The sequence below is a fragment of the Nilaparvata lugens genome, chromosome 7 (assembly GCF_014356525.2).
Source record: "Nilaparvata lugens isolate BPH chromosome 7, ASM1435652v1, whole genome shotgun sequence".
Lineage (NCBI taxonomy): Eukaryota > Metazoa > Arthropoda > Insecta > Hemiptera > Delphacidae > Nilaparvata > Nilaparvata lugens.
The window spans coordinates 30,092,546-30,106,263 of record NC_052510.1 but is presented as its reverse complement, the minus strand read 5'-3'; the positions used below and the strand labels follow the sequence as shown (position 1 = coordinate 30,106,263).

Genomic DNA, 13,718 nt, shown 5'->3' with positions numbered 1-13,718 from the left:
TGGTCAACTTTTTTCACTATTACAATAGTACTTCTAATTTACTATTGAGACTGTACGCGTTTCAGGGTGTTGTGTCCCATCTTCAGCAGGCAAGGAGTATTTTATAGCCTATACTCATTTTGTTAAGGAAGTATATTCAACGGGCTTTAATTCAACAGTATAACAGTATTGCCAGCTGAAGATGGGGCTTGGTTAGTTGAAAGTACTATTGTGAAAGTGAAAAACTAATCTTGAAGTTGTTTACCAATACTTCAAATCAGGATGAAAATTTCAAAAGGAGTTATATTGTCTTGAAACTTCATTGAAGTCTGATTAGAACGGATGTAACTTTATACTCTATAATAATTCAAAAATACTAACTTTCAGAGATTTTTTCTATTTTTAGAATTCATGAATGATTTTGTGAATGAGATTTGATTTGATATTCACAGTTTATTAATATATATACAGTATTTTCATAAAATTTTTATAGTGTGTAAAATATTTGTTGAGATGTTTATCCATACAGTTTGAATCAAACGTTTTTGACAGTATAGAGAAATAATATTTCACAATATTAATATATTCAATGTCAATTATGAACTAAGAAGCCATACATCATAATAGAAGCCATTTAGTAATAAATTTATTAATATGTTGTATTGAATCTTAATTGATAAGAAATCGTTATGAATTTGTAATGGATTGATAATGATTGAATTATGATAATAGTTGGAATTAGAGTGGACCGTAAATTCACTTTCACAATAAATTGAAATTCTGATAGAAATGAAGAAAAACTGGTGTGCCCCTTAGTATGATAACTTTCTAGAAGAAGCTGCGATTTATATTTACGCAGAGTAAATATTTTCACTAGCAATCTTCCTATGCAACTAATTTGGAGTTTCAGTATTTTAAACTTCTTTTGTTTTTCTTTAGCACGTCGACTATTATTATGAAATAAATATTCTAAAGACAATTAATTCATCACCCAAATCCCCAGTAATTGAAGCCATGATAATAAGGTTGAAAGATGTTCTAGAGCTGTTACTAAATTTCCAATTTAAAAAATCTCTGTCATCATTTAAGTGTTACCCTTGAAATTTGGCGTAATTTATGTTAATGTTACATTTTTTAATCTTTTGAATGTCAATAAATTATTTGAAACTATTCTGAGTCAAAATTATTTCTATACAATATCTCCAATAATAATAATTTATTATTTTTTAATTTTTAATTTGCAAAATTATTTCTATCAGTTGGATAGAATATTTAGCGATAAAATCACAGTTCATATGATATGGTTCTCTAACTTGAAATATGTCATTTGTATTGATAAGACTGGAACATGCAACATTAAATAATTAAGAATTTATTTTCAATGGTCATGCATTTCTGTAAGGAATACAATTCAAAAACGCCAATTTACTATGGATCATATTTGATTGATGATATTTGGTTTGAATAAATCCGATATAAATGAATCGATGAACTAAAAACTACTTCAAATTCAATAGCAACGTTGAATTGATCATACAATTTTGAAGTAAAATAGGAAAGGTTTGATAAACTGAAGCACTTACTCGATTACGTCAAGGGCCCATCAATTACCTTTCAAAAATCATTAGAAAACTGATAATATGATGTATGAAGTCTGTGAAGGCATTGGCATTGAGTCTTTGAAGTCTTTGCAGAAATTACTACGCTAAAAGCATAAAAGTTATTAGTTAATTACTGACGTAATAATTACAACAATACTGCAATCAAAATGACAGTCATTCTCTATAAATTTTTACTGTACCAAATGATTACTTCAAATCAGACAATTCAATTCTTCTGCCAATCAAAACGTAAAATTTTAAACCCAGTGAAGTTTGAAATTTACTGGAGGAGCAACCAATTTTACTCAAGTATTCAAGTACAGATTTCAATTCAGTAACAGACAAGTCAATAGCTGTTGACAGAGATAATTATTTTAAACTAAGAATAAACTGTTTAGTTTATAGAAATAAATTGTAAGGTGACCTTTCGTTTGTTATTTCTTCAAAATAATTATTCCCGAATATCTCTTCTTGAATATTGTAGCTAACCATCAACACAATATGCTTTGGGCTACCTGTTTGTGATATCTGCTGATAGAATCTATAATTTGAGATGATGGAATGGTTTGTTGTTAAGAGGCAGTCAGTTGTCAGGCAGCAGCCAAAGTGTGTTGTGTTGAACCAAACTTAGCCAATAAGAGAATACATAAGAATGAAATTCTCACGTGGAAATAGAATTCTGTATCCTAGAAAACATTCTCATAGACAGTAGCATAGTCAAGATTTTGAAATAAGTAGGGGGGTGTCAAAATTTTTGGGCCTTCTAGTTTTTAGACCTTACCTAGTTATGTTGTCGGCATGAATTTGTAGATTGTAGATTAAAAAAATGATAATTGTGGACATTTTTACATCTTGGATTTGTGGGCCTCTTTCTTGGGCTCAAGGGGGGGGGTTGGTAACCCGGAAACCTTCGCCCCTTCCGCTACGCCACTGCTGATAGATGGAGCAAACATTCTGAAAATTCACAGGAGATTAATTTTGGATTTGCGAATTGAACTTGGCTCAAGTCCATTATAAAATTCATAGATAGTAGATTACAATACCGTAGCTTATTTTGTGTTAACTTTTTAGCATCTTCCTAAATGTAAAAAATGCTAAAATGAATGAATTTTGTATTGCTGATTCGAATAGATCTGATTGTCTAACGAATCTGCTTGATGAAAATAGTCTTCAATGTTCTTTAACCCATATCTTTTTTGAGCTTTTCATTTTACACTCAATATTTGCAAATATTAAAATCCTTCACTCTGATCTTCTCTACTTTGTCATCACCATCTTGTTCACATGATTGGTTATGGTCAATTCAAGCTCTTAATAATCTTGTAATGTATTAGATTTGTACTGGCAGTCAAAAAATGTCAAAATATGTTTATATCCCTGATCATTGAGTAAAATATTTGAAATCCACGTTTCATTTCGTGAATTTGAATGTCATAAGCTACAGAACTCTAAGAAGTTAGCGTTAATACCCGAAAGCTGGTCTATCAAATTTCAATTGAGAATCTTTAGATGATTTGAAACTGGTGTTATACATTTTGTTTTCTTTATAAACAAATTAATTTGAAGAACTTTGGTAACTAATAAAAAGTTTTCTATTGAAAGGTTAATTCTAAACCAAACTATTTGAATGTGTCAATATTTTTATTGTATGTAAAATTAAATTACAGACCACTTGTGTAGAAACTAAAGCTTTTGTAGTCAACTCTTATCGTTTGAATTCCCCTAGTTCAGTTGAAACTAAACTTTTAAAATAATTTAAAGGGTTCAAAAAGTAGTTCTTTCTTTTTGATACTCCATCATTAAATAATAGCATGATGACAATAATTTCAATTCAATTACAAGTAAAACAAAAATGGAATCCTATTTTAGTTGCATTAGACAATAGGCCTTATGTAATTAGTGAAATTAATTATAAGTCTAGTCAAATTGAACAAATAGACTCATAGTTTCGTGAAAGATTGTTCCAGAAGAAAAGTGCTGTCGTTTTTCATAAATCTAAAATGTTATTTTTATCATGTACCAAGTAAGCTTTGCTAGTTAATTCTATTATTTCTTCGTGTTAGATCTACTATCTAAACCGGAACTAACACGGCTTACATAGCCTATTATTTGTGTTTTATTTATATAATAGTATTTCAAACTGTGATTATTTTCATCCACTCTTTTATTTAATTCTTTTCGGCGTTATCTAAATGTTATTTCCCTTTTTGTCTAGGACTCGTTCTCAGATGAAGAATGGAGTATAAATATAAGACGAACACGCCGTGGCGGGGTTGGAGGGATTGTATTGAGGCAGTCTCGGCTGATGCCCAGGACTCGACAAAGCGAGCGAATCATGTCACTGCTGGGTCATCCTACATCCAGAAACGCCGCCACTATGTCACAGGTATATACAGGGCCATATTCAATTCAATTTCTCAAATGCATCATATAGTCAAGTCCAAGTTATAATGGCAGTGGAGAAAGGTAGGAGGATAGCGTTGCCGATTCTTTTTTAGAATCTAATACATGATTGGTGAGAAAGATCAGCTGGTATTTTTAAAAATCTTCACCTATCATGACAGATTCTAGGCCTACACTGCTACGTTGCAATATCGTAGGCCGCGGCCTTGTATTAGAGGTGGCTATGCTAATATTCGTATTGAGCTCAATCACGTGGATAGCTGAGATATTTTTAAAAAACCCGGACACGCCTTTTGCATTTTAATGACGAAGAATAGGAAGATAGGCATTAAAAATGGATACTGTTACTTTCCTTATTCCACAAATAACGGTTGTTATAGAAATTATTTCATTTCCTATCCACAAACATAAATTTATTATGAAAATCGATAATTGGCATTGGAACCGTTTTAGGCTGAAGCCTGTGGTACTTCTCTGGAAGTTGTGTAATACTGAATAATTGAAAAAATAAAATAGAGTTAATTGTAGTTTAAAAAAATTGTGAATAAGAGTTGCTATTGCTACTGTGCTATTTGTTTACAGTCATTCGTGAAGCGTTGAATGGTCATGAAACGTGAATGTCGAATTAATTTTATAATCTCAATAAAATTCTATAATGGAGCATAAAAAATGCGCCTTGTTTAATCTAATTCTAGAGAGCTTCAGTGAAGAATTAACAAATATTTCATATTGCTTAATACTCAAAAAGTTATATTATTTTGAAAAGAACTTGTTCAATTTACAATTAGATGAATTGAAACATGCGAATTAACCATCCTCTTGCTTGATACTCAAATTGAAAAAAGTTCTATTTTATAATAGAGCTAATATTTGGATTGAACTCAATCACTTGGATAGCTGATATATTTCTGAAAAACCTGGAATCGCCTGTTGCAAATTTTTCCGCAAATAATGAGGAAATTCTTGCATTTTAATGACAAAGAATATGAAGATAGGCATTAAAAATGGATGTTCTTACTTCCCTTATTCCACAAATAACGGTAATAAGAATTAATTTATTTCCTATTCACGAAAATATAAATTGATTCAATAAAAATTGATTTTTAAATTGAAATCAATAATTGGCATTATTGATAGTTTTAGGCTTAAGCCTGTTGCTTGAAAAAAAGTTATATTATAATGAAAAGACCTTGTTCAATTGGCAATTTGTTGAATTGAAAGGTGCGAGCTACGCAATTGCAGGCGGCGTCAGGTTCGGGCGTAGGATCGCAACGCAGGATGGGCGCTGGTGCTGGTGGGCGTGCGGCTGCTGTCAGAAGCAATCAGGCATCGGCGACCCCGAGAAGAGCAACGAGAGCTGGCCGCAAGAAGCGACGAAAGCGCAAGACGAATGCTGCCTTCAGGATAAAAGTGATACAGACCGAGGAAGGAACTATCGAGGTGTCGTTGCCCAGAAAGAAGCGGAAGAAGAGAAGGGTGAAGAGACGAAGAACTGGCGGAGGAGTAAGTGAAATGCATCTTCCTCAAATGTCAGCTCCTTTCAACTATCCAATTCTCATACTCATTATTCGATAGTCAATTAAAATTAACTATAATACAAGGATTAATTGTTCAACCACATGGAATAATTGTTCTGAAATTTTGTTTTCATTGATTCAATTTGCTGTGTTAGAACACTCAACAGTTGTTCAATGCTTTTTTAATTAGAGTCTCATATAAAACCATAAGGCAAATAAAAATGTAAAATTGAAAAAAAATTCATGAAACTTCTTTTTTCCTGTATTTTGTATTATATTTGTCCTAATATATAGATAATTGAATGAATAAAACAAAATCAGAATTGATCAATTTTGAACAACTAGGATAGACTGTTAAGAAACGCAACATTGACAATTTCAAACATATAGGATGAAAACACATATATTTTGAGCCCAAAAATGTATGTGTTCATTTGTGGTATTACATCTATTTCAGCCTGCTCTTCCATATTGGTTATTAGTTATAGTATTAGATTGAAGGATGGTCGGTTAATTTTTGTGATAGTATTAGATTGAAGGTTGGTTGATATTTGTAATATTATTAATGAATATTTTCCACTAAGTTTTCTATTATCTCCATGTAACTAGAAAATTCTTATTTTAATTGCTTTACAGTATTAGTGATGTGCAATACACAATTTAGTAATGATAAAAGATCTTCTTTCGATTAGTATTTTGAAATCTGATATTCTTATTTATTATAGGCTACAATTTTCACATTAAATCTCTTGATAGAGCAGAGCTCTAGTGATGTATGAAAAGTCAACTAAAATATAAATGGGAACAGTGAAGAATTAATGAATAGATGAATGAAATCATGATACATAAATCATAATATGATTGTGTTGAATTACAGTGGAGATTAAAAAAAAAATCATCAATATTGTGAGGGCAAATATTCAAATTTCATTCAAAAGAATAGATTTCAGGCTATCTTTGGAACTATGAGTAGTAGCACTTTCTTGGATTCTCTGCGGCAAGGCTCTGAAAATTTTTATCACCATGTAATATGGACCTTTATCGAGTAGAGAGTCTATGGTTTGTATCATGGTCTATAAATACAGGTCATGACACTCGTGTTCCTTATGGAGCAGCCATTATGTGGGGTCTTTATGGCGGTACATTTAAAATTCCAAACTGCTCATAACAAAATCATGCATTATGCTTTTTAAAAACAATATTCTGGTTCAGATAATATGTAAATTCAGGTTTTCGATTTTTTAATAATGAAATTTCAATAATAAATGGTTCAATAATTCATTATTTTATTACGGTATTAAAAATTGTTTTTATTCTTGTAATTTGTTATGATTCATAAGGCATTGGGACAAAAGGCTAACCTTAAAAACAGTTTAAAGTTCCCAATGAATTAAATCTAAAAATCAACAATTCAGTTCTTAGTTAGAATCTAAATATTATTATTCTGTGGGAAAAATTTATTTTAAAATTCAAAGCCAAGCAATATTCCTTGAACAATATAACAAAATAACTCATCATGTTGTTCAATCTATAATTATAACAGCTGATAAATTTGAAAATTGGTGAACTAGAACCCCATAAAATGGCGATTTTGCAATGCATCACGGGATTGTGTCATGACCTGTATTCATAGACCTTGGTTTGTCTATATACAAACTTTAAAAGAACATGAATACTCCTCAAGAAAAGTCTTATTTCTAAAAAATAGAGCCAATTCCGATACTCGAATAGCAGGAGCAGTAAGACGGCTGTGTTCCTTAAATAAGAGTAGGCCAAAAAGCCGTCTCAAAGCTTTCTTTTGAGACCTGAAGATAGCCTCAAACTCTGTTGTCTTGCCCCAAAAAATACGACCAAAACGGAGGCGGGATACAAAATAGGAATGGTAAACTATAAAAGCTGTTTAAATAATTGGTAGACTGATTTTTTGTGAACAGCATGCTGTTTATATTACAGGGCGGTCCAAGGGTGGCAGGAACTGTGGCTAAAACGCCCAAGGAACGTTTGGCCAAACGACTGGGTATCTGCGCTAGGAAGCATGTAGCTAGCAAGCAAACTCCTCCCACTCTATCTGGGACCCAGCAGCTCTCAATGAGCCGCGCGTCAGCTGGCATTCCCACCCTCGACCTGTTTGGAAACAGGAATCAGCTGGATGGACTTCCTTCCCTCAGTCACGCTCCGAATTCTCGTCCAACTACGGAATCGGAATCTCGCCGTTCACCGGCTCGGCTCCGATCCGCTTCCGGATGACTGCTCCGCCCCGCAAGCCAACCATGATGATTCCTCCCCTCGAACAGCCTCCCATGCCCGACGCCAGTCTCTTTCCTTCTCTGCACTCGCCATCGCATTCGTCGAATGACGACGAAGAGGTGGATATTTACAGTGATATTGAGCCGAATGGTGCCGGCGAGGCCGATGACAGCGACAGGAATTTCGGTACCCTGGAGCCGCCCCCCGAGCCTCCAGCCATTCTCATGAATATTGGCACAGATGACAATGCGGCCAGTGATGACGAGGGGCTCATCATTGATGACAGGCCGCCGCCTCCGCTGCCGCCCCCGCTCCCCGCCCCCGATACCATGTACGATCCGGCTGAGCCTTGTGACTCAAACTCCTCGTCAGATGAAGCTGGTAGATATCACTCTTTCATTATCCATCTAAATTAATTCATTATCCATGTCTTATAAATTGTGATGTATCAAGTTTCACTTTTATAACAATACTTGAATTTACATTAACTCGTTAGATCAGGCCGGCCACCAAGTAGAACATGTGTCGAACATGTTTCAACGAATATGTCTTCAAACAAAAATTACATACAACAGATAGGTTTCAAATGAAAAACAGCTGTTTGACAGCAGCTTATAACATAAAATAATCAATAACAATAAATAAACCACTGGAAAATTACAAATTATAATAATACAAAATATTAACCTCAAATACAGCAGCGAAGAAAAATAAATAAAAAATCGAGACACAAATTAATGCCCAACCTCAAAAATGTATTTTGAAGCCTTTTGCCAATGACACAACTTGTATGAACAGAAATATACGTTCACACATGTTAGACACACTTGTCCAGTCGTTAGTGGCCTGTTTCTGATGTGAAATAAATTAGCTGTTGGAGTTTCATGATTTCAAATTTGTTGAATTCCTGATCTTGAAACACTATAAATTCAATATCTTTTAGTTTAGTTATCTTTTAGTATTAATTTTGCTTTTATTATCAACCTTTTTAAAATTCTGTTGATAGTGAACTGTTGATTGCTTCATCCTAAGTGAAAACTCATGGATTAATTAATTATTGTGCACATAACCTCAATTTGAAACTATTGGAGTTTCGGATTAGAATGTTTGAGTTACCTTCTTTTGATTCCTTAAAATGTATTTTTCGAATTACATAATAAAAAAACATAGCTATTTATCGAATAATCATTGTTATTTCAATCATCTTGTCATATAACGCTAGTTGGTTGATTTCTTCTAACCTTTAAAAACAAGTCAGCACCGCCATTATACAACTGTTGTATAAATGACTATTTTTTTCCTGTGTACCGCAGTTCCAAAACTTCATACACGATATGAAATGAATGTCATTTTTCAGAAACTAGGTCTTTCCAGTTAACTTGAACTCATTATTTTTTGTGTAACTTTTTAAAGTGTTTCCTCGTAACACTTGAAAAATTGAAATGCTTCCTTACGAGTATTTTTCAGGATATGAAAATGACCAATAAATAACAATTAAGATCATGAAAATATGCGATCTGTACATGAAACGGTAAAGAACTCTGTTAGTCTCTGTACATGAACATATCTCATTGAAAGTTACAAATTTTCATTGAAATGAAAAAATGTCATAGGTGAAGAAGATTTGATTTCATATATAATGGAATTTTTTGCTCATATTTTTTACATGGAATTTGTTTTATTTTCTTGAAGTGATTTTATGGTTTTTTGAACAGGAACATCGAAGATTCCCTACCCACCTCTGCCGAAAAGGTGGAAACCGCCTCCACCCGAGCCAGACGACCCGGCCAGCCACCCGAACTACGGCATGTGTCCGACAATCGGCCTGGTGCCAAGTGACTCGTCCGAGGAAGAGGCCGCCGAGTGTCCCAACTTCTCCATGTACAGCTCGACCAGCATGACCCTGGTGGCGCAGAAAGACGAGGATGCGGCTGACGAGGACAGCGAGTCTCCCATCACGGCCAGCTCTGACAACCTGCCCGACATACCCTTACCGGCCTACCAACCTCACCTGCCCAAAGCAAGTGAAGAGGATGCACAAATTGATGATGACGATGAAGAAGAGGTTGAAGAGAATGACGACACTGAAAGCAGCAATGTTGAGAAAATAGTTGGAGATGATATTGAAAACCAATTGAACGATTTAGAATTGAAGTCGTTTAATCAAAACACAATGGATATTCCTATCCCAGCCGACATGAAGGAGGAAGACATCCCAATTCCGGCTGAATTAAATAACGAGGAAATTCCCATTCCTGAAAAGACTGAAGAGACCGATGAAAACAAGGAAGCAAGTCTTGGTGATGAAGAGAAGATTTGTTCTCAGCACGAAGAGAAATCTGAAGCTGATGAAAAAGGAGAATCGGAGAAAGCCAGTGTTCAGTCACGAGAAGGTGAAGACGAAGGAAGCACCCAGGATGTCCTAGATCTTGCCATCGAGTCGGAAGCCAACCTTCAAGACGCCCATGACGAAAATGATGATGCAACCAGTATCAGTACGGTTGGAAAAGAAACAGCTGAAAGCAAAGAGAAACAAATCGACGCCGGAGAGAAACCAGATGGGCTGATCGACATCACTGATGAAGAAATGAGTGTCTATGATGGCCAAGATGATAACCTCGATAAAGGAGCAAGTGAAGCTGCCGAAAGTAAAGATGGTGGTGAAAATGTTGAACATGATGTGTTCGAGTCCGATGATGATAACAGCCTTATCGGCGGGGCCACATCAGCTGTTTCAGGTGGAACACTCAACAACTCCGACAACCTGCAAGTTTCCTCCCTACCTGGCTTGGAGGGCTTGGAAACAGAAACTATTTCCGAATCGGAAGATGTCAATTTCGATGAAATTCCGGAAGGTGTCCCACATTCTGCATCCAACGAAGATGAGTACTCGTCGTCCAAAAAGAAAAAGAAGAAGAAAAGCAAAAAGTCAAATTGTATCAGTGAGACAGATGAATCTGTTTTGCTTGGGTTGAAAGGGCAGTTGATGGACATGCTTGAGTTTGAGGAAGGAGAAATCATTGAGGATAAACCTAAACAATCTTCTAAAAAGGATAAGAAAGCTAAATCAAAGCATGATAAAGATGTACCTGAGAAAGAGAAAGAACACACTTCTTCGTCTGCTCGCAAATCGAAAACACCTCCCCTTGACAAAGATTCTGAAAAGAAACAGAAGAAGAAAAAAGATAAGAAAGATTCGGGAAAAGATAAATCTGGAGAAAGTAGTAAGGGTAAAGACTCTAAATTCAAAGAGAAAACTGCCAAAGTTGGCGAGGGTGATGAGAATGTCTCATGGAAAAAGTTGTCGAAAAGTACAAAAGAGAGAAACTACAGAGACGGGAAGGAGAAGGATGAGAGAAGCAAGGCGCCAGCGCAAGAGCCAACTAAGAAGGAGAAGGAGAAGGAGAAGAAGAAGGAAAAACGAAAGGAGTTGGAAAGGTATGATGTTAGGAGGTTGATCAGTGAAAGACCAAAACGGCCGAAAAAGGATGAATTTGGCCGCGATATTTCACCGTCACCGTCGGAGTCGCTGTCGCCTCCTAGGCAGAGGAACAGATCGCCACTGCGTGTGCGCAATAGAAGCAGAAGTCCGTGGCGATCAAGGAGCAGGTCACGCGCTCGCCGACGCACGCGCACGCCGCCGCGCAGGCAGCGGTCAAGGGAACGGCGCTTGCGCACTCTGTCAAGGGAGAGGGCGTCCAAGCGAGACAGGTCGAGGTCACGAGTCCGAGCCAGACCCAAGTCCAGGGAGAGGGAGAGGGAGAGGGAACGCCCCCCGCCACCAGCAAAGACAGCCAAGAAGAAAACACGCAACGATAGTCGATCAAAAAAAAAGAGCAAAAGCCGTTCACCGGTCCGACCCGCGAAGAGAGTTTCGCGCTCGTTGAGCAAATCGTGGTCACCTTCGTGGTCGCGGTCGTCAGCCTCACGCTCCCGGTCAGTGACACCACACAACCAACAGTCCTGCTCGATCTCCAGGTCGGTCTCCAGGTCATGGTCCAGAGGCCGCGATGCTCACAAAAATTCACACAAAAACTTGACTGTTATTGTTACTAATAAAGACGCAATGAGGAAGAAGGATAAAAAGAAAACGACAAAGAAAGGAAAAGATGATAAGCAGCGTAAAAGAAAGAGGGGACAGTCGCCGGCGCCCTCCAAAGAAGTATTTACATCGGGTGATAATATTTTGGTTAGTGTGAATTTCAAGTCGAACCGAGGAGCAGCTGAACTGGTTCCGGCCAGCACACCTGTTCTCAGGGAGAGCTCGAAACGCAAGAGGGATGATGTCGATCCCATCACTGGTAGAAAGAAAAAGGATAAGAACTCCAAAGAGAATGTTGCTGCCCGTAGCAAGAAATCGCAGCTAAGTAAGAGTACTAGGTTATTAAGGTTGAACGAAACTGTGAAAAATGCTAAACCGGTAGCTGTGATTGACCTGGATATGTCTCCGTTCAGGGAGCAGACGCCTTCGCCGAAAGAAGTGATAATTTTGACGGACAGCGGCGGGGAGGACAACGACAAACAGCACAACGACCTGGAGAAGCAGCTGGAGAGAATGGGCGAGGGTCACGAACCCGGCAGGCGAGACCAACAGCCCGAGTCTCCTTCCACTCACAATTTCATGATGACTAGTACCGGTCCCAAAACACCGCCCGAACCGCATATCAAATTCTCAATTGTGTCAAATAAGCCTCAGCTGCGCACGTTGAACAATCCATTGATGGAGTGCGATGATGAGATGCGACAAGACGAGGCAGCCGAAGAGGAGGAGATGATGCACAAGGGACCCAACACTCCGCCGGAGCCTCCTCCCGAACTCAACACTCCCGCCTCGCCTCCCACAACACCCTACGACCCGTTCGACCCCACCAAGTCACGATCACCCAGTCCTCAACCGCTCAACGACTCCAAACAAGACAAAACTGCTGCTGACAACTTGAACGCAAGTCTGCAATCAGACATTGAGGAGCACGCTGCAAGGCTGCTCGAACACAGCACGTTGACTCCTCCCATGGACGCAGATGAGCTCAAGAAGACACCCGAACCACTCAAATCGCTTTCCACACCGAAACCAGAACAGAGTACGGAGCCTTCCCCCAATCATCAATCTCCCAGCACTGCAGGTGATCAGTCCAAAATAGCCGATGACAATTTGCTGAAGCCTTTCCAGAAATTGTTGTCATCACAGAGTAAAGTCGACATATCGGTACACAAATCACCAGACAAAGGTATGACGACTGTGATTATAAGTCAGCAAGGGCAACAGATCAAAAGCTCGAGTTTGTTGCCTACAAAACAAATCACTTCTACTACTTCTAAGACTCTACAGATAACTACGTCTAAAATCTTGTCAAAGCCGACACCTGCTCCGTACAATCCTCTGCAAGCGTTGAATGCGAACAAAGCAGCTAGGGCACAGCAGAACGGCAACGATGCAACTGATGATATCCTAGAGTTGGATGTGGGATCGCCGTATTCTCCGGGCTCAAGTGAAGGGGACGACCTATTTGACCCTCCGGCCATGACTCCGCCGCGAACAGCTGTTCCCGCCAAGCGAGGCAAGTTGGCTCAAAACAAGTTGGATGTGCTGTTCGGTGCGCCGCCGCCCACCAAGTCATCGCGACGCGGCAAGCACACCTCCAAAGCAGCTAAGAAAGCCAGCAAAGGAAAAACAACCAAAGGTCAGTTCAATATACACTCTTTTAATTAACACTATTCATTAACTCTAAAATTTGTTATAAAGTATACTCCATAATCCGATAACCAAAGTTTCACTTGCCATAGAGATCCAAGTTGAAACTGCATTCTGTTTGACTTGTATCTGAATTAGATGTTTTCTATATCGTACTCATTTGATATTAAAAATTCTTCTGTCGCTATCACTATTGACTTGAAACAAAATATATTATTCAAACTTTCAATTCATTAAAGATATTGAAAGTTAGAAAATTTAAAAAGTTAGAAAGTTTTT

General features: G+C 37.5%; 1 protein-coding gene across 1 annotated transcript in view; it reads left to right on the top strand.

Moving 5' to 3' along the window:
- The window catches only part of LOC111045506 (serine/arginine repetitive matrix protein 2-like), a 92,236-nt gene that overhangs the window by 66,792 nt on the left and 11,726 nt on the right, over positions 1 to 13,718 (top strand). Inside the window, 5 exon segments of the mRNA XM_039432495.1 lie at positions 3,796 to 3,966; positions 5,205 to 5,486; positions 7,454 to 7,654; positions 7,657 to 8,128; positions 9,463 to 13,428. Coding sequence (XP_039288429.1) covers positions 3,796 to 3,966; positions 5,205 to 5,486; positions 7,454 to 7,654; positions 7,657 to 8,128; positions 9,463 to 13,428 — 5,092 coding nt within the window.